The sequence below is a fragment of the Littorina saxatilis genome, linkage group LG16 (assembly GCF_037325665.1).
Source record: "Littorina saxatilis isolate snail1 linkage group LG16, US_GU_Lsax_2.0, whole genome shotgun sequence".
In the NCBI taxonomy this organism is placed as follows: Eukaryota; Metazoa; Mollusca; class Gastropoda; order Littorinimorpha; family Littorinidae; genus Littorina; species Littorina saxatilis.
Window position 1 is genome coordinate 45,567,635 of NC_090260.1, and position 27,946 is coordinate 45,595,580.

Below are 27,946 nucleotides of genomic sequence, written 5' to 3' on the forward strand. Positions count from 1 at the left end.
AACACACTAAAACGTGAAGCGGGAGGGCCCTACTAGCCCAGAGTTGCAGGGACTCGAACACCCCACCTTCCTTCTAGTCAACCCCACCTGCCCTCTTCAGTGTTACCCCCCCCCCCCCCTCCTTGCTGCCAGCCTGCAGCGGTCACTGATAGTATAAAAGGGGCTAGCTCTGCAAGTCACGTTAGTAGTGGTTGTGCTGAAAAGCGTGCACGCTCCCTTTCACTCTCACTTTATCTCTTTCCTCCATGCTGCAAAACAAATCGTACTCTCTGTCACTTCTATCTGTTTCTTCTGAACACCGTAGGTCAGCCAGTAATGTAGGCACATGGATTTGAACACAACACGAGGCATACAGCATGGGTGAAACTGATCAGAAATGAAAATAAGAAAAATGAGGCCGGGGTCCAGAGGCCGCCCAGGCCCTGGTGGGGTGCAAGGGCAACACCCTGCCAGAGGGCCCAGGGGGGCAAAGCCCCCCGGAAGAAAACGAAAAATCAGGCTTTTAAGGGTAAAAGTAGGCCTTTCCTGGTATCTCAAACACAATTTTGCACATTAAACAATGGTAACAAATGCCAAGCTGTAGTCCGATAATTCGCGCGCCCAGTGAAACAAAGACTCGGCGATGTCCGGTCACTGTGTTTGGGGAAATACGGATCGGATCACCTGCGAGATTTTTTTTATTTTTTTTAATTTTTTTTACAGATTTTCAAAATAAGGAATTCCTTATTTGACCAATTTCATTTGGCGGATTTCCACCCTGAGGCGGAAAAGTTTCACCCATGATACAGGTTTAGACTAACTGATTGTGCAACATTACATAGGGCCAGAGTAAAGAGTAGTTGCTCTCCTCGGCAATCTTCAGCCTCCCCCTGCAAACTTAAATGAGGATACGGACCCTCTAGGGCTCCGGTTACAAAAGCCTGTGCCCAGGTGACAAACTGTGTGAGCTTTCAACACACAAGATAGTCTGTGCCCAGATGACCAACTGAGTGAGATTTCAACACACGAGATAGTCTGTGCCCAGAAGACCAACTGGGTGAGCTTTTAACACACAAGATAATCTGTGCCCAGATGACAAACTGAGTGAGATTTCAACACACGAGATACGGGTGTAGTCTGTGTCCAGATGACCAACTCAGTGAAATTTCAACACACGAGATAGTCTGTGCCAGCTAGGTGACCAACTAAGTGAGATTTCAACACACAAGATAGTCTGTGCCCAGATGACCAACTGAGTGAGATTTCAACACACAAGATAGTCTGTGCCAGCTAGGTGACCAACTCAGTGAAATTTCAACACACGAGATAGTCTGTGCCAGCTAGGTGACCAACTCAGTGAGATTTCAACACACGAGATAGTCTGTGCCAGCTAGGTGACCAACTCAGTGAGCTTTCAACACACGAGATAGTCTGTGCTGCTTCAAATCATGAAGCCTTCTGAAAGAAGCATTACACTGTGTGCAGAAATTTCCTTTCTGTGTTTTGTGTCCTCTTGAGGTGATCCAATCCAGTGCTGCTTTCCTCTGAAGATACGCCATCTTGGGATGAAGGACTTTGACTGTTGCAAGGTGACCTTGTCAGCGGTGCAGTGTCGTCTCTTGCCATTGCGCTTGATTCAGCACCGGCTCCTTCATCTCGGTGTGTTGGAATGAACTGTGTGTCCCCCGTCACAACTGTTGTGTCTTCTGCATCTCTTGACTCAGACTTGATGTGTTCACTCCCTTGTCTGTTGGAATGTTTCACTGACTCTTGTGATGTAGAACACTGGTCAAAGAATTCAGCCTGAGTTTTTGTCGTCTGTTCCTTCTTGATACTTGCTGTGCTCTCTGTTGTGAAGTCTGCCATGACGGACACTGCAACACACAAAACAAACACAGCAGTAGTACATGTAGTGAGCAACTTGACAGAACCAAGCAACTGTTGTTGGAGCAATTTTTTGATTAGTGCTTTTGTGAACAAGAAACAATTAACAAGTGGCTCTATCCCATCTCCCCCCTTTCCCCGTCGCGATATAACCTTGAACGGTTGAAAACGACGTTAAACACCAAATAAAGAAATAAAGAAATAAAGTCTCAATCAAAAACTACAAATAGTTTCAGAGAAGCCGCCACTTTACTTTGACCCAGAAGGCACGGTGAAGGTTAAATACTTTTTGCTTACTTTGTCACGTGAGGGGCAATGTTAGCCAAGTCAGTGTACGAAAGTTGTACTTTATCAGCAGACACCATGCTACCAGTAAAAAGAAAGTACTTTGAACTTCAACTATGTAGAGAGAATATTTGAAATTGAAACAGAGTTTTAGTCTCCAAAGTTGTGCTCCATATGTTCCCCACTCCCTTTTCTTGCTCTTCCATCCCCTTTCCCTTCTTGAGTTCTTCTCCCTTGCATCAATCACACTTTCGGGTATCATCCTTGCATACATTTTTAACAATGTGCCCCCTCTTCCCACCCCCACACACACTGACTCTGTGTGGTGAACAGAGGGCATGGGTGGTTTCATGACTCTCTATAGGTATTCATACAGTGACAAAAACTTTCATCAGTTCAGAAGTGATCTTATTTAAACATATGATATAGTCACTAGTGGGCAGTTTTCCTGAAAGTGCACTTCCTGTGGGTACTTTTCCTGATTACAGAAATGAGCCCGGTTGAAATTCCTGGCTAAAAAAGAGACAGCACTCAATCTAGTGTCCTACGTGAGACTACAGTAAACTGCGTTCTGTTTTGAATTAGACCCCTTCTGCATCATCAGCTAGTTCCAAGTTTGACGTGTGTGGTTATATGACTAGCAAACTGACACCAGTGATCATCTAGATTCAAATGATGCACTTTGATCTTTATGAATACATGCAGCTGTAAAATCTAACCATCATCTAAACACTCACCGTGTAAATGTTGCTGTGTCATATATCATGCCAATGGTGGTTCTTCTGCCACGTCGATCTCTATCTTGACCTCTATCTTGACCTCTGTCTTTTGTGAATGTTGCTGTGCCATGCACTGTGACACTGATTGTCTCCCTAGTGGTGGTTCTTGTGTATCTCTTTCTGTCTTGACCTCTGTCTTCACCTCTGTCTTTTGTGAATGTTGCTGTGCCATGCACTGTGACACTGATTGTCTCCCTAGCGGTGGTTCTTGTGTATCTCTTTCTGTCTTGACCTCTGTCTTTTGTGAATGTTGCTGTGCCATGCACTGTGACACTGATTGTCTCCCTAGGGGTGGTTCTTGTGTATCTCTTTCTGTCTCGACCTCTATCTTCACTGTTCGCTCTTCTTCCTCCATCCTGTCACAGCCGCTCACTGTCTGTCTGGCTTGGCTTCTTTCCACTGACTGCGGTTGTTGCTGTGTCATGCACCATGCCAATGGCGGTTCTTCAGCTACGTCAATCTCTATCTTGAACTCTGTCTCGTGTGAGTGTTGCTCTGTCTCCATCCTGTCACAGACGCTCACTGTCTCTCTTGATTGGCTTCTGTCCACTGACAGCTGCAACAATCACAGTCATGGTTCATTTAAACAATGTGCTGGCACCAACCGAGACAGAATTTCTCTCCTTCAAACATTAATTTCAAACAGATGATCTTGCAAAGTTGCATAGGAACCTGACACAGGAGAACCCCTTGTTCTTCCTCTTTACAGACCAGCTGTTCTTACATGTTCTGTTCATAAGGCAAACAAATAAATAAATAGGTGTGGTTAAGGTAACATAGCCAAACAAAATAGGGTAGGAAGGTAGGCAATCACTTTTTTTTGTATTTACTTGACAGGGAAATAAGTGTGCGACTCGAGCGCTTTCGCTTTCATTGCGTTTTCTGCACTCGTTTTTTGGCTCACGTAAGTGTAGCCTATGCGATCGTAACTTTGTCTGTCTGTGCGTGCGTGCGTATGTGCGTGCGTGTGTATGTCTGTGGTAGAAACTTTAACATTTCGTCATTTGAAGACGTCACATTATGGCGTAAGAGGGTTAGACGTCACGCGAAGGAATTACTGAAAGTCTCGGTCATTGTTTTTTGAGCGGGCCGAGACTAGTTGGCAGTCGTGTCGTAGATTGTTGACTCTCTCTCTCTTTCTTTCAACTTCAGGCCCTTCAAGCGTTATTATTCTGGTTTGTTTCGTTTTGGTTTCATTTTTCATTGCTCATTTTTCTTTTTGATTTATCTCCCTTTCCCCCTTCTTTTGCGCTTGGAGGACATCATCTTCTCTGATAAGTCGTTTTGATATTTGTATTGTTGTTTTCATTTTTTTTTTAACCTGTTGAAGACCATTAGGTCGAAGCGTTGTTCATTGTCATTTGTTTGTATATTTCGTTGCGAGTCCAGAATATTCGGTATTACTCTTAGTCGTGTCCCTGTAAGTAGGCTACATGCAGACAGACAGATCTAGATCTAGTGTCTCGCTTTCTTGCACAGTGTCACCTATGCTTACTGTGTGTGTGTGTGTGTATGTGTGACGGAGTGATTGAGTTTGTGTTACTGTTTGTCTATTTCTTACGTGAGCCTTGAAGGCTTCGCCTCTTGTTTGTTTTTGTTTTTGACAAATGTAATAAAAAATTATAGGGTTGGCCCCTAAAAATAGGGTAGGTCGGGTTACCGTAACCACACTTTTTTTTTTGTAGGCCTAACGTTACCTTCATTTTATTACTAAAGGCCATGTCAGACGCACAACACAAAACAGTGTTTTCTTTCAAAACAAACACAAAACAGTGTGTTTCCCATGTGACATCCCCAAAACGCGTTTCAGAAATCACTGTTTCGTGTTTTAACATCGTGTTTTGGGTTTTAGAGCATGCTCTAAAATCTGAAAACACGTTTTGGTAGTCAGCCAATGAACGCGGACGATCAACTCACGTGACTCGGTTTCCGGCACCACGGAGATAGAAAAAATGGCCGACGCAGATGTGGTACCGATTCAGGGTAGTATGGGACCCATGAATCCTAACTAGAGTCTATGGAGCCTGTCACGATTGAAGAGAGGCAATATAATATCAGTGGGCGCTGCCAGCCGTGTTGTTTACAAACCCAAACACAGCGCGGTAGCTGGACGGGTCAAGCTGACACTGACCGATATTTCTGTGAAAACACGCACCGCACTTCATCTGTGTGTTTCACGTGTGACATCCCCTCTGTAAAAACATGTGTTTCCCCGACGTTTTGAAATGGTGTTTTTGTCGAAAACATAGCTTTGTGTTGTGTGTCTGTCTTTGCCTTAAGACACCCTCCTTTTTAAAGCCAGATTGTCTCAGATTTGTGTGTAAAAAAAAGGGGTTCCAATATGGAGTTTCCAGCCAGGATTACTACAGCAATGCTGAGGCTTCTCTCTACACCTTTTCTCCAAGTCCCCCTACCCACATTTTGAAGAAAATGTAAAGAGGTCGGATGAGATGCAGGGGTGTCGTTTGGGTCGGCCCTTCGGCCAATCGCCGATTTTTTTTTACTTTGGCCGAAACTTTCATGTCCCTATCGGACAAATGTTCGAAGAGTATTCGCCTAAATCGGCCAAAATTTGTCCAGTTTTTTGTATTCGTCAGGCTTTCATTGCTAAAACTGCTGCCGATGTACTTAGTCAACTGACTGACGTTTATATTTCCTTCGCGAATACCAAAAACGAAACATCAATGTTTTGAACGGAAGCCATTGCCAACAAATATAGATGCCAGAGTGAAACCACACTCTCAGCGTTTGCGTTGGCCGGTTCGCGATAGTTTATCAGTCAGTCAGTACTTTCGATTTGGATTTGAACATCATGGCCAAGGTTTGCTACCCTTTGCCAAGGTAAGTGATTCCGGACAAAATGACAGGAACACTGCGAATGTGGACAGTGTCAGTGTTGTAGTGTTGTTGAGTCGATCGAAGCAGGCGACAGCAGACGATAGTCACCGCAAATCGAAATCTGCTGAGCCAGAGAATGAAAAGCGTCCTCCAAATCATGGTTTCCAAGCAAAATGGCTCACCCTACACGGTCTTTTATTTGTGTTTTACCAGTCTTGTTTCCCAAGGCTTGTTAAGATTAGCACAAGATTGGAAGAGTTTTACTTTAAAAAAATTAAAGTTAAAGGTTTGAAAAAGTTTCAGAGAACTGGTGTCTGATGTAGTTAAATCAGCAAAGCTGATTGTTTCAGTTGCAGTAAGCAAAATATAATCCAGGGGCGGATTAATAAGCCACAAATTGTTTATAAAATAGCTAAAAATCTTCAGCTTCAGGGGGACCCTGGACCCCAGGTTGCGGTGACTTTGTATGAGCCAAAAATAATAGCCGAACATTTTCCAAGATGTCCTAAAGCTTTCTGACAGTTTCGGCCAAATGTCCCAACATGAAAATGTCTAGCAACACCCCTGAGATGGGTACTTAAGGCTGTAGGTTACTTCTGCAACTACGTTGGGGATAGCCTCCCTTATCGGATATAGAACGCTTTGTGTGTCGTAACAGGTAATCCACGCATGAGCCATATCCATATGCCAAATAATGAAATAAACATTCGGAAACGCCAGAAGTTGTAAAATATCGACAGTTTAATTAGTTCAATTTAAAACAATAGCTAGAACCTGCAAACACGGGATAGAGTATACCACAAAATAGACTTTCCTATTTTTCACACAACAGTCAGCTTGTCTACTTAGCTCAGTCGTTAGTGAAGTGCGCTAGATACCATGAGGTCGCCGGTTCGAGCCTTGCCATGGTCGGTTCATTTTTTTTCTCTTCCAAAATGGGTTTATATACGTGTTATTTCTGAATTCACCAGTAAAATCACTATGTTTTATGTTCTATGTTGTTTCCTAATTCTCTTTTTCAGTTTGTGATCATCTCATTATCTTACTTTACTAAGTGGAAGAGAATATGAGGCTGTGCCAAAAGGTGCTCTGTCAGAGGGGGACATTTTATAAGAAAATAAAAGTAACAGTATCATTTCAACACTTACACAATGTGAAAGAATAGTCATTTGGACATACAATTCCAGTCTTAAAAAGATAACTCAGTAAAGCGACTTTGAGAAAATGATGTGTAATCGTAATTTTTGGGAATCTGTCGGATGTAACAATGGACATGAAAGACAAGTAAAATTAGTTGTAAACCTATATCATTTGAGCAAATTTTTACTTGTATCATTTATATAACCATGTAGCAGGTGTTTAAACTAAAATGTACTGATTGCTGATAGAAACTGAACACAATATAGTGCAATGATGATGTCATGTGTTGCATCCGACAAATAGCAATTACTAGCAGTTTGAATTCAAGAACAGCAAAGCACAGTTTTGATCAAAAACCAAGTTTATTCATTTGGTGAAGTCCTTTCATTGCTGTCAGAAACAATAACATTGATCATGCCTGGAGAAAAGATTGCCAGCCATACCATTCATCTGTCGGAGGTAACATATTTTTAGAATGGACACAAATGATGATGTCATGTGTTGCATCCGACAGTAAATGTAAATTTAGCAGTTTTGCCAGAGTAATGGTGGGAATCGCAAACTTAGCCCGTTTGTGGAAAGAAAGGGACATTTTGATCCGTTTTTAGCTCATATCGTGCTGACTGATGAAGGCCAGAGCCAAACGTTCCCACATGACACGAGCGAAGCCGTGTCAAAGTTTCGGTTGACAGTTTGATATCTGTGTCAGGAGTTTCGATCGACGCCTGACTTAACACTTTTGAGGCAGTCTTTGTTATTTTTGAGTTTGTTTCCTGCATATGATAGCCGTGTAAACTGTTTAACACGGTTCCAAAGGTTATTTTAGGTTTCGAACTTTCACTCAGTATTTTTTGTTTTTCGGGTTGAACTTTCTGTTGACCGCAACTTACAAGAAAAAGCTGACATGGAACTGATACTTACCGCTGCGTGTTATCGACGCCATCTTGGAGGGAAAAGTGCGCGAAAGGCATTGTGGGAAGGAATGTCTTTTTACTGCGATGCGACAAACATCCGGTAGAAGTAAAATCGCGGCCAGAATTATTAAATGTTCGATCGAAACACTCTGACATGACGAAGTTACTCCGTAAAAAACATGCCTGATATAAAATATATACAACAATCAGTGCTGTTTTCACCGTTGCTAAACGTCAAACTAAGATTGCAGCACTTGTTTCTGTGTTCTTCTAGAGAGATTTCTGGAGCAAATCACTGCCGTCAACCTTTTCTGCTGGTGTGACATCTGACATGATAGGTTACGATCGTAACAGCTTTTAAAAAAACCGTTTTTCACACATTTCGGGAAGAATTTTGTTCTGCTTTTTACATTGATTAAAAAGCTGAATCTCTCCTCTTTCACCCATCTACAAAAAAATGACTCTCAACTTGAAAGATAAAAAACAAAAAATCGTTGTTTGTGGGTCCCCTAAAATGTCCCCACTTCCGGATCAACATTCGGACCTGGATCTTGTAATTATTTTGTATTTTAACCCTTTCAAAGGCCAACATGCACCTTAATGTTGTGCATGTTGTATCTTTGATATACTTTTAAGCTAAGTGAGGCTAAATCAGGAAAAATGTATGATTACAAAACAAAATATCAATGTGCAAATTTGACAGGGGTCTCCCAGAGCACCTTTTGGCACAGCCTCATATATATATATATATATATATATATAAATATATATATATGCACTCTTTTTTGTCAAATGGGTAGGGGGTTGTGGTAGTAAAAGCATCACAGTTCAAGATTTTGCATGACAAGGGGTGTGTTTCTTTTAACTGTGATGAAGAGGGATAACTCAACTTGGTATCTAACACTATTTATGAACATTGTAACCACTTTCAATTTTGTTTCTTTCTTCCAAGCTTTAAAAATGAGTAAAATAAGTGTTTTTTTCTGAATTCACCAGTTAAATCACTACGTAATGTTGGATGTTCTAATTTTATTTTGCTTCCCTATTTCTCTTTCTTAAGTTTTTGTCATCTGACTACCTTGCTTTTCTGAAAAATGGTCAGGGGGTTTGTTTGTTTGTTTGTTTGTTTGCTTAACGCCCAGCCGACCACGAAGGGCCATATCAGCTGCTTTGACATTTAACGTGCGCCACACACAAGACAGAAGTCGCAGCACAGGCTTCATGTCTCACCCAGTCACATTATTCTGACACCGGACCAACCAGTCCTAGCACTAACCCCATAATGCCAGACGCCAGGCGGAGCAGCCACTAGATTGCCAATTTTAAGGTCTTAGGTATGACCCGGCCGGGGTTCGAACCAACGACCTCCCGATTACGGGGCGGACGCCGTACCACTAGGCCAACTGTGCCGGTTCGGTTAGGGGGTGGGGGTAGTGAAAGCATCACAGTTCAAGATTTTGCGCGACAAAAGGTGTGTTTCTTTTAAAAGTGGAGAAGAGGGATAACTTAACTTGGTATCTAACACCGGGAACGTAGAAGAAGAAGAAGAAGAAGGTATCTAACACATTTCTGAACACTGTAATCACTTTTCATTTATGTTTGTCTGTGTTTCATGCTTCAAATTGGGCTTCAAAAATGGATTTTTGTTTGTTTGCCTAACGCCCAGCCGACCACGAAGGGCCATATCAGGGCGGTGCTGCTTTGACATATAACGTGCGCCACACACAAGACAGAAGTCGCAGCACAGTCCTAGCACTAACCCCATAATGCCAGACGCCAGGCGGAGCAGCCACTAGATTGCCAATTTTAAAGTCTGAGATATGACCCGGCTGGGGTTCGAACCCACGACGTCCCGATCACGGGGCGGACGCCTTACCAGTAGGCCAACCGTGCCCGTAATTTTGATACTGCTTCTCTCCCCTGCCAGTGACGTCATAGTTGGTGCATGTCTTCCGGGAATAAACAATGAATTTTGATGGCGAACGCGAACGAAGAGTCCGAATTGGAGCTTTCGTGCGAAAGCAGTGACTTTGAATCGGATTTAGAAACGACTGAACTGCAGTATTCTGGAGCAATAGGCATAGAGCCATACCAGTTTGAACCGCAAGGTTCGAGTGATGAAGACGAAAGACCAGCAGAAGAGGTTGATCGTAGTCGTCTGTTGTCAACGCATTGGTATACATCACACCGCACGATTCTGTAAATTGTTCTTTGTTGTGCAAATCATTTTTTTCGATCATCTGGAAATAGCGACGACAGTTGCAATTGTAAGGAATAGCTTTTCATTTTGTCAATCTTTCACTAACAGTTGATGAGCAGATAAATGAGCAGATCTAAATCATCTATACACGTAAAAATGCGGCTGGGCTCTGTTGCCCAGTTTGTGCCAAAAATAATGAACTCAGGATTTTATTCTTAATCACATTTATTCTTGTCAATCTTTCTTTCTTTATTTGGTGTTTAACGTCGTTTTCAACCATTCAAGGTTATATCGCGACGGGGAAAGGGGGGAGATGGGATAGAGCCACTTGTTAATTGTTTCTTGTTCACAAAAGCACTAATCAAAAATTCTTGTCAATGGACAATAGTTATTACTGGAAGTAGTGTGTCGTTTCTGTAAAAATGAGAGAAGGCTGACACATGAAAAGTGTCGACTTGGCTTCCTTGTCATTGCAGTTTGCACAGTGTGCAGTTTGCTTGTTTCTCACTTTTTTGTTTGCAATTATTTTAAAGAAGTGGCTTTACGCCTCGGCATGTCAATAAGTCACACAATTTTTCAGCACACATGTATAAAGATGTATAAACAAACAAATCAAAGCAAAATGAAGGTGTTTAAAAATGCACAATTTTATTGAAGATTAAGAAATATAATCTTATGCACAAAAAACTGATCCTCTTTATTCTGTGCTTTTGTGTGTGTGGTTTTTTAAAATTTTTATTAGGTGTCAGTGTGGGAACTGTGGGGTCATGGACACAATCAAGGTGTGCCGCTGCTGTACCAAGATAGAGGAGATGGGAGCTGTGATGGGGGAAGAAGGTGTGAACTGCATTACTCAGCATCCTCATGGGTTCCAGTCAGTGTGTCTGGACATTTACGTGTTACGCACATGAGAGAAAGGGGGAATGTACGTTCTGGCTCACCGATTCCGACAGACCCTAAATATTAACGCAAAATAGGCTTCTGGACTAAACTTTTACTAAAATGAAACATGCGACAAAATCAGAAAAATACTGCATAAATCCATACCAAAAAAATACAGTAAAGTAAGGTTGTTTTGAACCAATGCCGGGTCTGTCGGAATCAGTAACCCAGAACGTACATTCCCCCTTTCTCTCATACAACCACGGAAATTACAAGCCGTTGCAGGTGTTCAAGCTAAATAATCGTCTCGTATCGAAAACAAAAGCAGACGACAAATTTAGTCAGTTGGAGTTGTCTCCCGTACTCCTGTAGCATGCACTAGTCAGTTTAGATCAGTGCGCTGCACCAGACGGTTCGGGAATTCCCGACAAAAGAAAATATCCACACGCGGCACTGGCAACTTCAGTGTCAGCTGAACACGAGAGCGTTCGGTCTTTTAGAAGATTTGTATCTTGAAATGAAAATTAACGAATATCGCGCTGTCCGAAGGAATGGAGTACATATCGGACAATGACCACGCTCAGGCTAAAACGATAGGACATCTGACTGACATGCGGCAATGTGAATCGGACATTTGGGGATTTTCATCGTTATATGTCCGATGTCCGACGCCTAACGACATCCCTGCCTACATTATTCTGATTGATCACAACCAAACCTACTATCATTGGACACATCCAAATGCAAGCGTCTGTTCTTGAAAATTTCCCACTGATCTAAAAATAAAACCAGTGCAATTTCCTCTGTCGCGCTTTGCCACAGAAACTCACGGTTTGGCCTGTATTTCTGATTTGTGCGCAAAAGCTTTCTTTCTTTTTTCTTTTTTTTAACATAACAATGTTTAATGTCACTGTTTGTTTAAAAGACCATGGTCATATTTGTAAAAAAAATGTTAAATTAGAAAATAAATAAGACTTTGGTATATGATTTTTCCTACACCTGTGCTGAAAATAAGACATAAAAATGTTGGTATATAAGTCGCTCAAATACAAGAAGGAATGAATGGCTCGATTTGAGTTTGTTGCAGTTGACCCTGCACAATACGATCTACGATGTTTTTGGTAACAATTTTGCCGTCTCCCCCTCCCATAGGGTGACGTATTTCACAACTTCCTGTGTTACACAAACTCAGTGATGACCAATTTTGCCTGCACCAGAAACAAGCCAGCTCCGAAATTCTCAAGAATTCTAGGATTCTAAAAATAGTACCGTTCACGCGTGAACGGTAGGTCTTGCTGGTAAACCGGCGGCTTGGGTCACTCTGTTCCAACGCTTCGCTTCACTACGCTTCAATATTTAGGCTGCCTTTTCAGGCGGCCACCGAGTGCACTTTATGCAAATGACTTGTTTAATATTGTTCCACCACGATTGGTTCTGGTGTATCACGTGGTTCATGAATATTAAAACTTGTTTATTGAATCAAGCTTTGACAAGTGTACTTGGTGGCTGCTTTGAAACTCAACAAAGCCTACTCCCCTTTCACAAACACTTCCCCGTCATAGCGGGTTTTCCCGATTGACAAAAATTCTTATTACACACTCAGACTATTTGGAGTCGCGTTTGTCCTCCAGTGGCCAATTGCATAAGAATATTCTGGTGATGAATAAACGCGCTTTGTGTCATTAGCATCTAAAGATTTCTTGTTTACAATAGTTGTGTTGATCTGATGAAGCGCGGAACTGATCTTAGGGTTGTCATGGTGAAACACTCGCTTCTGAAACAGTGCTTCCTTGTAGTTATCATGCGATATGCTCGACTTTACAACCTGTTTGCTTACACCCTTTGCTTTTTTAACCACCCCTTTCTCACTTGCAACACTGTACATCTTTGCACGCAATCCAACATACTCCTTAATTATCTTCCCATTCATTTCATCTTTCATCTTTCCAATAACCTTCTTGTTAACATTTGAGTGCAATGGTGATTCTTTAGGGTAGTCGCAAGTGTCATAAAAAGAATCTTTTCCTTTTACTGCAGGACTTTCAGCTTCTAGATCTTTGTAAATGTCATCCGCTGGAATGTCAAGTAAGAATGAATCTGTGTCTGTGTAAAGTACTCTCGATTTGGGATATCTTGGTTTCAAATAATCATACAAAAACTCAAGCATCAACAGTTTTGACAACTCTAGCACAGTAAAGCCTATGAATACTGGTTTGTCAAGCTTGACTACAAGTTTTTTCATTAAGATACCATACAGCTGTTCATGAAAGTATTTAAAGTCTTGATACTGTGGTTTGGATGTCAGCTTGATGGCCTCATTTTCTCTTGTAACAAGTCTAACATCCTTTCTCTTGTGTGGGTTTTCCATTGTCTTACCAAAGCAACTGTTGTTCATCAGTTTAAAAAAGTCTTTCTCTGATGCATCAGCGGCTTTGGTTCTCAGTTCTGTGTTTTTCATGATGTAAGGTTTCATAAACTGTTCTTGATCAAATAAAATTATACGATGAACAGCCTTCAAAATTAATCCATGTCTAATGTAAAACTGTAACAGTCTGTAGTGACACACATACTTCTTTTTGTGAAACAGATTGGGCACCAGCTTTGGAGGTTCTCTTGGGTTTACTTTTAACCTCTCAGCCGCTAAAGGATAATCATTATGTAGATCATGAAGTGATAGTGGATAGTCTAAGTCAACTTCTAGTATCCATCCCTTTCGACTGTCTGGGCCTGCTTTTAATATTGTCAGCACAACACATTGTGAAAATGGTCCTGAATAGATCTTAAAGTTCCGAAGTGGAAGCGTCTGACACATTGCCCAACCATACAAATTGTTTGCATCTAGATACATGATGTAATTAGAAGGTTTCATAGGATCAAAGTCGTCCAAGTATTTGTTGTTGGCTTTGCAGTAATTGTGTGAAGCCATACTGATTCCTCCACGTAGTCCATTTTCAATCATCTGAAGTGTAGGTAGATCTGATAGCAAGTCAATCTTTACTCCTGTAAATCTAAGAAATGCATCCCAGCTCATGCCTGGTGCAGATATGTAATGTGAAGGATCTAGATTGTAGTGCTTCATACATGTTCTTCTGTAATTCTCAAATATATCTGCAAGTAAACAAACATCAGCCAACAAATATTGATCATGATAATCACCCATTGTATTACATCCTAATTTATTCCATGCAGTCTTAGCGTGTTCATAGTCTTCGTCACTTATACCTTTACCCTTCAGCCGTGAGAAGTAAGCATCCTTTGGTGGTAACTCATCTTCATCAAACCTCTCCCACGAATCCATGTATTCATATGGATAGACTCCCTTTCTAACTAAGTCACTGTCAAAGTACTTACATGTGATTGGGAAAGCAGTTAGTGATGAAGATAAAGACTCAAGTGTTCCCATCAGATGTTGAGCAGAATCGTAGAAGTGTAAACTATTCAGAGTAAAGGCCATGTACTTTTCTGAAGACTGCGCAATGCATCTTGCTTTGTATTCATCAGTTACTGCCTGCATGATCAGATGTGAATCATAACCGCGCAAGTTATGGAAGAAGATTGGAAGCTTCCAAGTCTTAGGATCAAACTTTAATTGTAGATTACATTTGCTGTGTGCTGCTCCTCGGAACTGCCCACTTACATGATCATGATCTCTTACTATTGGATTGTCTGTGTTTGGTGTTAGACTTTGTTCGCATATCCAACACTGTGTGGTAGAGTTAAACTGTTCTTGGTCTTCAGGTTTCATAACAATGTCTGAAAGATTCAGTTGTTTGGAGCAGTCATTTCGCACTTGGTTCATTTGTTGTAAGAAGTTCTTTGCTGCATTAGGTCCTCTGTACAATTGCGGTTTAGAATGTTTACCATCTGAACTAACAACAATAAATGCATATGAACAGACTTGATGATTACTTAGAGTTACTGTTTTAGGTAGGTCTTTTGGTAAAGGTCCTTCATATGGCACAATGATAGATTCAAAGTCAGCATAAACAACATAAGGACTTTTCTGTAGTTTGCATACATTCTTAAAATACACTTTGCTGTCTGGCGGTGGTGTTGTTAACTTCACGACCGCATCATCAACGCTCTTACAATGTTGCTTGTGTATAAGTGCTGCATGAATTGATGGAATACGCAAGAGACATCGCCTACAAAAGTCTTGTTTACTATTGTGATTGCTTGTGCTCGCCATCAGTCTACTCATTGTACGAATCAAAGTGTAATGATATTTTACACCATCAGTCATTAGTAACATGTCAACATGGTTAGTATCACAATCACCAATCGTTGGTGAGTTCTTTGATATTCTGACTGGTTTCAGTTCATCTTCCTCATCCCACGTGTAAACATTTACGGTGATGGGTTTGTTTTGCTGTTCAAATTTGTCAATGCTTGTAATGCTGACAGGAAATTCAATACCAGTAAAGTTTAGTTTATTTCTGTATGCATGATAGTTAGACACTCTTTCTGCATTTTTCTTTACACTGTACAGTCTTGCCAGAACACACCACATAAAACATTTGTCATCATCATTCTTTATGTTCAGCACAGCACGTTTTTTGACAAGAGCAGGAGGTAAAGGTATGTAACTTCTACCTCTGATGGGGGCAAATTTACTTAGCTTCAATTCTATTTTTAGAATTTCACCTTCTGACCATCCGGATCCTTTCATCTTTGCATCCTCTGCAGCTTGCTCAAACCGTTTCATCATTTCATCTGCCCAGTTTCCATTCAATTCTGCCATAGAATTAAGTGCTAGTTGTCTGGTTGAAACATGAACTTCTAGCACCTCATCACTGACTGTTTTGTATTTTATTAAACTGACTATCTGCGCTTTTACTGGAGGTTCAATCAACAAATTGTTTGGAATTTGTTCAATGGCGTCTTGCACACTGGACTGCACATTTTGAGGATCCGTTACTTGTAATTCAACGGTGTCAAATACTGTCGATAAAGATTCTAATACAGAGTCTTCCATCGCTGTGAGTTTGATTTTATAACTCAAAATAAAAATATAAATTAAAAAAATAAAGTTGCTTCCATTTTTGTTAACACTATAAAATCTGAAATAAAAAATCATTTAACATTTGTACCACGTGGAACTAATTGTAATTCCTCTTTTACAAAGGCTCTTTGCGGTGCTGGTTCTCTCAAGTAATATATAGGTGGATTTGTCTCTACTACTCTCTTGATTTCATGAATGTCAATACTCCAGATTGGATCCGTTGCACGCTTCCTGCTGTCACCCTCAGCTTCACCGGGTGCATATAAATATCTGACTTTCTGATTGAAAGGTAGTAATGCCACTGGTGTTGTTGACTTTGGAGCAACAGGTATTGTTTTCTGTTTGATTGCATCAACTGGTCTTAACCCTGTAGCTTTAAATACCTCCAGATTCATTGCTCTAAGTACTGATGGTAATCTTTTGACCCATTCAGTGTTACGCAATTTACTTTCTGTGTCCAAAAATTCCTGATGGTACTGATATGAAAACAGTTTTTCTGCCAACTGTTTGTTAAAGCTCTCAACAATAGCCTGTGACCTGTGGTTTCCTGGAATACCTCTCTTCACTGTAACATGATGTTTTAACAGAAGCTGGTTGACAGCTCCTTTAAACTCCTTACCATCATCGCACTGAATCATTCTGGGATACTTTAGTGGTCCACGTCTGTAAATTTCTTGCAGGGCAACAGCTGTAGCTATAGCACTTTTCTCTGTCAACGGTTCAGCATCTTTGTATCTTGTTGCAACATCAACTACAGTCAGTGCATACTTATATTTCTTCCTTCTGACTGTGTCATGCGGTAAATACAGCAGGTCTATTTGATGAGTGTCATTCGGTTTAATGTTAACAAAGTGTGGTCGTGTAATTTTTCTTGGTGCAGGTAAATAGATCTGCCAAACTGCCTGCTTTGACAACCATTTCTTTGCTATATCTTGAGAAACACCTGCTGCGTCACTGAGCTTGTCAATAGCAGTTCTTCCTTTCCAGTATCCTTTTGGGGAATAATATATTTTAGATAACAAAGCATCACTCATGGTTTTTTAAATGACAGAATATTAAGATTTGACAGCACGCGCAATAAAGTAAACAACAGCCATACCAATAACAATGAAAACAATCTCGCCCACCTTCTGCTCTTCTGAAGGCTGATAAAAGTCACCCAGTTTTGGAGGAGCACTTGTCTTCATTTTCTTTCCAGTTACAAGATAGTATTCTTGAATGGCTGCATCAACATTGGCAAAGGTTTTGTTTGCATGTCCTTGCTGCCTGAGTTTATCATTCATAAAGTCTAACTGCGCAATTCGTTTCTTCTCGTATTCATCCTGTGCTTTCGCCAGTTGTTCCATGGCTTTGTTGTGCCTTTCCCTCTCTTCACCATTTTGCAGTTTAGAAAACAAATAGTTGCTGCCAGAAAATGCAAGCGCATTTACAATCGCACCTCCCACCATCATAACCAAGCTAGCCATTTTATTGTCTTACATGTTTATATTTTCTGGAATAATTCCTTGCTTCACCAGGAAGTCTTTTGTTGCAAAGGAAGCTGTCACAACACCAATTAGTTTAGCACCGTCTTCGAAGTCTAACTTTCCCAAGTCGGCTGGTTTCATTCTGAGGAGACTTTTACCCAGCATTGTGTAACCTACACTCAAGCCTCCAATCACTGCAGCGTGATAAACTAGATTAACTATTGTCTTTTCAGAACTCATTTTTATGTTATCAAAATTAAAATATTAAAATTATTCCATATGAAATGAATCCACTGCAGGTACTACTGTGGGCTTTTTTATTGTTTGTACTGCTTTGTTTGTTGGTTTTGGTGTTTCTGATTTTGGTGTTTCTGATTTTGGTTTTTCTGACACTTTATATTTGCCTTGCCAAAGTTTGTAAAGCAAGTATCCACCTCCTCCAACAACAGCTGCTACAGCTACTTTTCTGTATGATAGAAATGAAGATTTTAATTCTTGATCAGTTTGTGTGACCTTAGTCACTTCAGGAATGTTTGGTGTCTGCTCAACCTCAGACATAATGTTCTGCTTTGCCTTTTGATTTAACTTTTTTTGTCTGTTCCATTCGGCTAGTTTTTTTCCTGCTTCTACTCTACCAGGTTTCTTTGTCACTGTGTTCACTTCTGGTATTTTCGTCTGCTCCACTGTCTGCTTCAACTGATCTGTCATCTTTTTTATTCTGAAAATTAATGTGTTTGAAAGTAATTAATCCAGCAACAAATGGTACTAATAAAGCACCAAATCGATAATACAGGCCACAGGCAAGAGATTCGAGGGACTTGGAAACAACAGGGTCATGAGTTAGATCATGTGTTAAGTCTTCCTCCGAGTCGAGAGGTGTAAAATGTCCAAAAATCTTTGTGTACAAACCTATAACAGTCTGTCCAATACTTCTAACCATCTTAGAACCAAGCACTGATTCATACCGTCCATGATACTTTTCTATATCTTCTGAGGAAAGATGTTGTACTTCTTCCACAGTTAACTGCTGCCCAAGGTAGTGTTTTGTTTTTCCACAAACAGCAAGTGAATACAATCTTTCTTTTTTATCAGGTATAGTCCTACTGTCACAGATTTCAATATCTGTAGCAGTCTGCATCAGCAATTCATCACAGTTCATTTTATTTTGATGCAGAATAAAATAAAAATCTAGTAATTAAACTTGAGTAAGAACTTAGGTAGGAACTTAACAAGAACTTAGGTAGGAACTTAACAAGAACTTAGGTAGGAACTTGAGTAAGAACTTAGGTAGGAACTTAACAAGAACTTAGGTAGGAACTTAGGTAGGAACTTAACAAGAACTTGACAAGAACTTAGTAAGAACTTGACAAGAACTTGACAAGAACTTAGCAAGGATTTCTACAAACATACATACTGAACTGGTTGATCAGTTTTTAAAACCAGTTTCGAGTGCTTAGAAGATTTCAGATTATTCTTTATTCTTTCTCTCTCCTGTTTGTTTTCAATGACATCATTTTCTCGAAGACACTCTTCAAAACTGTCACGGTCCTTTGAATAGAACAATGTTATTGTTTTGAGTTGCTCTCTAAAGTCTTTCAGAACTGCATTGTATTTTTGTGTTAATATCCAAACTGATATTAATGCATGTCGTCCACTGAATGCAAGCTTTGCTAGTGCACTTTTCTTTCTAACAATGTCACGTTCTGCTGCACAGTCATCAATAATAAACAGTGTTGGCGTGTTCTGAAAAAGATCGAAATAATGCTCCAAGCAAACATTTAGACGATCAGAAGGATTTACAATAAATATATTTTGATCAGACCATATGAATTTTCTCTCCTTGTATGTTCTGTTATGCTTTATGGTTGGACAGAATATGACTATGTGTTCAAAGTGATTTATGTAAACAGTCTGTAATAAATCCAAAACATATCTTGTTTTGCCGCAACCTGTTGCCCCACAAATCAAAGAACAGTGTGGATCTTTTGGAAGAAAATCTAGATACTTCATTTTAACACGTTCAATAAACAATATCCTGTAATCTGCTTTCAGAGATGTTTAACTGCGCATCTGACACAACAAACACGTAGATCTTAACTGATTTACTACTACTCCCTACTTCCTTTTCAATTTGTATTGTGATTCCTTCTGATCCGTTTTCAATTCGCCTTCCACTTCCATGCAGTTTGTTGTCGTCAGTTGTTCTGAGATCCAGCCATAACGCATATTTATTTGTCAAGAAATCTTCTACGCCAACACCGTGTAAATGTAGATCTTTAGCCACAAGATCAGATGTTGGGTCTTTCAATCTTCCTCCAGTAAAGTACTTTCTTGCTTCATCATAGTGTTGGTATGGCAGCATGCCAGATGCAAATATTTGGTTTGGCTGCCCTTCAATTGTGCAATATACTCTATTGATTAGTGGATTGTAAAACTTTTCTATTTGCCTTTCATATGAATCTTTTGGTTCCTCAAACAACATAAGTATTCCCTTCATTGATCTAGCTGGTGTATTCAAGTTAATGTTCCAGATTGGATCAGCCTGGCTTTTTGAAAGTGTACTGTGATTCAACACTCTTTCATAATAGATAGGCAGCTTAGAACTGTACTGATTTTCTATAAGTCTAGCCAGTTCAGGATGGTTTACAACATCAAACTCTAAAGAAATTCCAGACACCTTATACTTTGCTTCCGGGTCTTGTGAAAGCATAACACGATCATAACTATTGAAAGTCAGGTCGTATGACAGCCTGTCACGCAATGCTCCTTGATAGAAGGGAGGATGTGAATTTATGAGTTCAAAGTCAAGTGGAATACAAAATTTGTTTCCAAAAGCAACATTGACAGCGTTATCTTTTTTGTTATTGTCAGCTTTATCTCCTGCTCCTATTCTAACTTTTATCCCATTGTCTGACTGAATCCCTTGAAACACTCTGTTTTTCTTTTCATTGTCAGTTAACCAATTATCTGCATAAACTAAAAATACATCTGCATTATTCAATGACATCACTTCCCGCCCTTCCAGTTTGACAGTAATCTTCCTCACAATTGCTCTTCCTACATTATAAGCCAAAGTCCTATTTTCATCTGAGCCAGATTCTAATTCTAATTTGAATGATAGTCTTACAGTGCCTGGTACAATAACATCGTTCTTACCTAGATTAGGAAACCTAACAGTAAGTATTTCATTCTGATCAATAGTAGAAGGATTATTTGTAACTATAACTGTTTGCCTTATTCCTTTTACCCCGAGAGGTTCTTTCAGCCTTCTGTAAGGATCAAGAACAGAACCGAACGATTGTGCCATCTTTTTTTATTTTCAAAATAAAAAATAAGTTACAAATGGCAGAAGGTGGATTTGAAGATTTATTTGAGCCAGCGGACGACATGAGCGAAGCAATCCCTTTGGTTCCCTACCATCATTCACTGCATTATGAGGTGGCACGACATGAACTTCTGGAAGGTAAAGTTAGAGATTTCTACAAAAGTTTAGGAGAAGAACCTGATGTTTTAGATCCAAACCAGTTCAAAATGGAAGCAAATCATTTATATACAACTAGCGATAAAGGAGAAAAAGTCCAACTTACATATAAATCTAATCCTGCTAAGTTTCTATCAAAAGTTTCACTAAAACAAAAACTTACTGCTAATCGACTTAGGCAATTAGATATTGTGCCTAGCACACGGTCATCATCTTCCCATGTTGTTTCCTTACTTCAACAAGCAGAACTAGGACTACCAACTGCTACTCAAATAGAATCTGTTCCATTGCAAGATCTTAATAAACTTGCAGAAGAGGCTGATCAACTTATACAAGAGATAGAGACTTCTTTTTCTGAGGAAACTTCACTGAAGACTCCACATGAACTATTACCTATGAGAGAAATAGAAGCCCTTAATCAATCACTACAAACCATCAGAGGTGAAATAGCAAATAATCTGTCAAAACTAGGTCAGCTGGATGAAGATATAAACAAAGAGAAACAAAAACTTGCTGATGCTGATGATTTGAACCTAGAACAAGAAGTAAAAAACAGAATTTCTAAGCGTTTAAAAGATTTGCAGGAGGAGAAAGCCATAAGGTTAGAAGTTCTAAGTAACAATAGAGAACAACTGAGAACACAGGTCAGCAGAATAAAAAATACAATTCAAAGAATCCTTTACGAAGACACAACTCTTGCTGAAAGAATTAGAACGCTTTTCAGAGAGCAGGGAATCACAATAGCTAGTATACTAACTGCGTTAGGATTTGCAATAAGCACATTAGTGTTAACACTCACAGGTGGCACTGTCACACCTCCACCTCCACCTCCACCTTCATCTCCATCTGATCCGGGATGGGTAAAGAAACAACTCAAACACATTGCAGAACTATTAAAGAAACTAGCAGCAAAAGCTTTGGATGCACTTCCAGGAATCATTGGTTCAATTGTTAGCTGGCTGTTATCTTTTGCAGGTAAAGTTGTTGGTTTCATGGCTGAACATCTCTGGACTCTAATAGTTTTAATTGCAGGTGTTCTGCTAACGAGAATAAAGCAAAAGTAAGCCTACACCCACTCCACCAATTACTAGAGCAGTCTTCTGCGATTCATGATCATCACTAATACTAACAGCTTGATCATCCCTAGTGACAGAATGATCTTCACCTGCAGCGTGATCTTCACTTGTCACGCTTTGTTTCTGTTCATTGTGATATGGCTGTAACATCGTTCTGATTTCTGAATTCAGTTCTTCACCCTTTCCAAGCGGCTGGGTGTCACTAGCAATAATGATTTCATTGTTATAATTTGTTATTGTTCCAATCTGCAGCTGGAGATCAGAAGGTAACATGTAAAGGCCGTTACCAACAGCAAAGTCAACTTTTGATCTTGCATAACGGAGAGAGTCTTGATACCTTTTGATGCTGGAAGGCAGATCAACTGCAGAGTTTATAACATCTTCTAAATTTGATAACAACTGTTTCTGTGCACCAAACCCTGTGCTTGTTCTCATTATGTTTGATCGTGTCTGCGCCTGCGAGCCTAGCAAGCACCACACATATGTTCGGATAGATTCATTGATCCTTTCAACACCTGATCCAGTGAAACCTTTGCCGGTGTCTAATATAAAAGTAGTCCATGCATTGTGGTGCTCTTGTTCTATTGATCCTAACTGTACCTGCACATTTGAAGAAAAAGATGTATGACCTGGCCAGTAATCAAAATTATACCTCCTGTGGACACCCCATAAATATAGTGTTCCCATGCCATGGTTTTTGTCTTGCTTTTGCCTAAAGTCGGTCTTAAAATCTATATTGAATTCATTGCAGAGACGCTCATACACTTTCATGTTTATCCTATTGTTGAATGGGTTCCAGCTCTTTTCATGCGGCATTGGTGCCTGAAGTTCAGACAAGATTCTCCTGCACTGATAGTAAACGTGAAATGTGTACACACACTTTGTCAGTAAGTTTGAATTATTCATGTGGTCTGCATAGGACACTCCACATCCTGTGGTTGCACAGAATATTGCAAAGTTTAACTGATTCTGATAGAACTGAATTGGGTGAGAGTTCCACATCTTTGGAACACTATCATTTTTGATTGGGGGATTTAGGTAAGAATGGAATGGGTCAGGCACTTTAACGCGAATGGATTCTGTTTCTGTTACAGCAAAGTCCAACTCATGGAAAGAAATAGTCTTTGGATTGTAATATGGTCCAGTTTTGTATTTAACGTCTTTGTTGAATTTATACTGACTCATTTTTGTTGTTGAATAAAAAATGTTTATCACACTAACAAATGTGAAGACTGGTGTGCCAGTTAAACTTGCAAACCCTATCAACAATCAAAATGGAGGAATGAAAGTTGCACTGCATGAAATTATGTACAAGGTTACTTGGTATAATATCAGTAAAAAAAAGGCTAACAACTGGGTTAGAATTAATGGTAAAACACATTCTGTAGAAGATGGTTACTATGACTTCTGCACTTTAGAGAAAGAATTGTTTGCTCCAGTAGGTATTACAGCGAGTTTAAATCATGCAAGTCTCATTGCTACTCTTACTATGCCCAAAACTAGAGAAGTAAACGTTGAGTTTCCAACCAAACTCCTTGATATGCTTGGAATTACAAAAATATACAAGGGAACACGTCCCATTGACATGGATGTTAACAGTGTACTGTTTGTTCACATGAGAGAGCTTAACACATCCTATAATCTGTTTAATGATCAGCGTTCTGATCTGCTTAGAATTCTTCCACCGAGTGATGCCTCTTTTTGTAAAATGCACGTGCCAACATTTAAGACACTTCAGTTCAAGGACTTGGAGGAAGGGTGTCATGAATTCCTACACATTGATCTGAAAAATCAAAGTGGACAACCAGTTGATTGTTTGTTTAACATTACATTGGAAATAGTTCCATAAAATATTGAGTATTAAAATGTCGAGTGGACCTACAATAGCTTATCCTGTTGCATGTTCAACTATAGAGTTGAAAGATTTAGCAGACGCTATCGACTTTGAGAGCAATGCTGAAGTTGGTGCAGTGTATGCATTCGAGTTTACAGACACTGGTCATTACAAGAGAAAGGAAATCGACGATGAAAAGAAACCAAGATTTCTCAAACTAGGCCAAATCCGTGATGTTAATGTACCTGATCCAATTGTCGATGACATATACTACATGTGGAAACATCAGAATAAAAAATGGGTACTTAGTCCTGTTATAAAAAAGATTGACTGGGAAATGAAGTTTGAATTTGTGAGTCCATACACTCTTGTTGGAAAAGACGACACATTCCGTAAGTCAATCAATGCTAAACCACTAATTGTTAGCCTTGTTCCTGCGATTAACAGCAGGGGAGAAGTTGCAGTTAAACCTTTCCATAAGAACAACTATCTCATTCACAGAAAACAAAGTGTTGAAAAGGACGCTGACACCATTGTCGATTTTATACCCAAGCTTCCAATAGGGCAGAATGCAACTATGATATTTGATATAGTTGTCAGGAAAAGGGAAGAAACCACAAACACTGTTCTAATGAGAGGAATAAATCTCAACTGGAGACCATTAAATGTTGAAGAAGTCAGAGTATTTATTGCTGTTCAAAAGGATTCTAACACAATAAAAAAACAGACGTCAAACCAAAATGTTGTTGTTAACGCAGATATAAATAATTTAACAGAAATAAGAAGTATTAATCTTACTTATCTTGATTTGATTGCTTTCTACTATACAGATAAGGTGTTAAGCAATGAACAGCTTCAAAGCTTAGCAGAAACACTGGCCAGTGAGAATTAAGATAAATATTTTATATTTTGCATTAAAAAGATGACTAGCAGTGTGAAGCTTTATCCTAATATTGATGAAAGTGCAGCAGAAAGTCAACAATTCAGACTGGCACACATTAGTAATATACAAAAACAACTAGAAGATGAATTAGAAAAATATTCTCGCGCTAGACGTAAGTACTCAACAACTTACAACAGCCTTTCTAATGCCAGCACTGGTTCTACTATCCTTGCATCAGCTGCAGGTGTAACGGGAACAATTCTGTTAGCTACCGGAGTAGGGACTCCAGTTTCTCTAATCCTAGGTGGTGTCGCAGCAGCAGTTGGTGGTTTATCATTTATAGCATCAGCTATAATGAAAAAAATTGTGAAAAAGCTTGAAAAACACGAATCCATTTCCACTCTTGCATCATCAAAATTGTCTAGCCTAAAACTGTCTATCAGTAAAGCACTTGAAGATTCAAAAGTTTCTGACGAAGAATTCAAACAGATACAAACAGACTTTGATGACTACAAAAGTAAGAAAGCAAGTATTCAAACAAAAACACGAGCTGAATATAACAAGCCACTCGATATAGAAGATCTGAAAAAGCAGTTTTTAAAAAAGGGGATTCAAATAGGACGGGAAGAAAAAGTAAAAATAGAATCACTTGTAAAGAGTTAACTATTCGTTTAGACAGTCACATTGCATGTATCAGATATAATTCTAACAGTGAAAGAACATATGAAGTAAAGTATTGAGCGTATTGAGCTTAAGAATGTTGTATAAGAGAAAGGGGGAATGTACGTTCTGGGTTACTGATTCCGACAGACCCGGCATTGGTTCAAAACAACCTTACTTTACTGTATTTTTTTTGTATGGATTTATGCAGTATTTTTCTGATTTTGTCGCATGTTTCATTTTAGTAAAAGTTTAGTCCAGAAGCCTATTTTGCGTTAATATTTAGGGTCTGTCGGAATCGGTGAGCCAGAACGTACATTCTCCCTTTCTCTACATGCTACAGGTGGTACCATCAGCAGTTCGGAAGAAATATTGTGGATGAAAACAAGTAAGTACAACTGCCAAGGCATTCATCTTCATTAAAAACATACATGTTTGGACTTTATTCATGGTATGTTTGGGTCCGTTCACTAATACTAATAGTATTACTTAGTCAGTTAATAAGATTTATTTTCATTCCAAGTACAGTAAAGTTGCCATCTTCATAAAATACACTAGGATTGCTGGTTCAGCAAGGCAGCTATCAGTTATCTACATGAATTATCTAAAATGATACCTACAAAAGTAAGGGAAATTATAAAGTTGAAACAAGTCGCGTGAAGAGAAATTAATACATTGACTATTTAGTCAATATGTCGAACTCACCGAATGAAATTTAACGAACGGCATTTTTTTCACTGAGGCAATCCGCAATAACTTTGTCAATTACATAAACCTTGGCCGCATTCACCCACCCACAGAAAGTGACAAGTCAGTACAGCGCAGTATCATATAGGGCCTCACAGAAAAGTGCTTGTTTCTCTAGTCTTTATAACTTTCTGAACTTGTTTTTAATCCACATATAACATGTATAGAGATCTCAGGAACACATAAAGAATCAGATGAATACAGTTTTAGAAATTTAAGATTTTTATTGACCAAACTCATTGATTAATTATTATGCTCCCAACCTGAAATGCAATCCCCTAGTCCGAGCTTCTTCGAAGATTGAATTGCAATCAAATTAATTTGATCGAAAACTTTAAAGGTGTGACAGTGCTAAAAGTTTTACTAAACGCCAGTCATCATCAAAGACATTTTTCAAAAAGAAGGAACGAATGGTCTGGAGATATCATTTGGAAAAATGTGTCATTTTATGAAGATCAGTCCAGTATTTTTCCGGAATCCAGGTTTCCTAATTGCTTCGTTTCCGGCCGATTTATGTGGAGCACGTGATGCGCACAAAAAATATTGGCGGTCTAGAAGTGTCGTCTGCGCAATGATCGCGGCGGCTTTCTTGAACGCCAAGGACGACCATGCCGTTGTGAGACGTCATTCGTTAGACCTCAATAGCTATACATGTACACACACACCACCACTACCCTCGTCTCAATTCTCAGTCTGTGTTAAAACATTAGTGAAAATTTGACAAAATGTAAAAAGGGAAATGATAATCTTGTTTTTAATGTATGTGGCATGTATCTGTGTGCAGTCGATACCGCTACACCGCCTACTGTATGCCGGCAAGATTTGTATGGGGATGGTTGGGAAAGGACTTGCGAGTAACCCTTCCTGCTCGCGCTGTTCGGAGGATTCGAGAAACCTTCCTAAGTGCTACTGGCCAGTATACAGGCTATTTGGAACCTGAAAATTGAACTTTCTTTTTCATACTAAACATCTTTGTTTAACCCATGTTATCAGAAAAAAATTGAATGAAAACAGAATAACTATCTATAGAATGAAAAATTTACTGGTGATATCATGAAAACCATGCAGTGACATTTGAACAAATTCACAGTGAAAGTAAGTTTGTCAGAAATGAATGATAAACATTGTGCCACTTCACAATTTTTCTCCTTACTCTTTGGCGTTCCCGTTTAGCAAAAACTCCTCTGCTCACACTCTGGCCCACAGTGGTGATACAAATTGGCGTTGTGATAGCCATGGTCACGTCTGTCACAGTGCACCTGGCTCTGGATACTGAGGTGACAGTAGATCTACTTGACTTCGTCACTGTCGAAAGTGCCGCTGTTGCCGCCAATGGCTTCTGCACTGTAGGCACTGACTTTGGAACAAGTTTGGAACTCGTTTTCATTCCAAAGCTTGCTGCAAGTGCCACTTTCGCAGGATAGCAGTCAGAGCTAAAATGCGAACTGCATATTTTCGAATTCTGATTTGGAGTCCCAAACTTTGGACCGAAATTTGCTCTGCAAGTTTGCACAAACTTAATCCACTGCCTCCGAGTTTCGGTATCGTCAGGAAACTTGTGCAAGGTATATCCCTTACCATGATTGTTGCTGCACTCAGCAACAGCACAGGTGAAACCATATCTTCTCCGCCGCTTCGAAGATGGAATCTCCGTTGAAACATACGTACTAGCAGTGGCAGCGCTTCTATCACTGTCGGCCATAATTATTGCTCCTGCATGCGGTGCCACAATCATGACGTCACTAGCTGTCTGACTAACTACTACGCGACTGCACGCGACCACACGCGACCTTGCACTACCTTGCGCGACCTCAAACTAAAGCATGTACATGTAATATTTTTTTTATATATATAGTATCTTCACAACATTATCTGACTTTATTTTTAAGTCAAAGA

General features: G+C 39.6%; 1 protein-coding gene across 2 annotated transcripts; it reads right to left on the reverse strand.

The window, feature by feature from the left end:
* Positions 1–101: 101 nt before the first annotated feature.
* Positions 102–27,820, reverse strand: LOC138949737 (uncharacterized). Of its 2 annotated transcripts, none has more exons than XR_011450406.1 (3): positions 27,629–27,820; positions 2,886–3,483; positions 102–1,853 (listed from the first exon to the last, which is right to left on the reverse strand). XR_011450406.1 is itself a non-coding variant. In XM_070321544.1 (3 exons), exons 1-2 carry the CDS (start codon positions 27,783–27,785, stop codon positions 2,911–2,913), a joined length of 1,155 nt encoding a protein of 384 aa, XP_070177645.1. In that variant the 5' UTR covers positions 27,786–27,820; the 3' UTR covers positions 102–1,853; positions 2,886–2,910. The 2 variants fall into 2 exon arrangements, 1 of the variants encoding a protein (XP_070177645.1); XM_070321544.1 differs by having other exon boundaries at positions 27,204–27,820.
* Between the last annotated feature and the right edge of the window lie 126 nt (positions 27,821–27,946).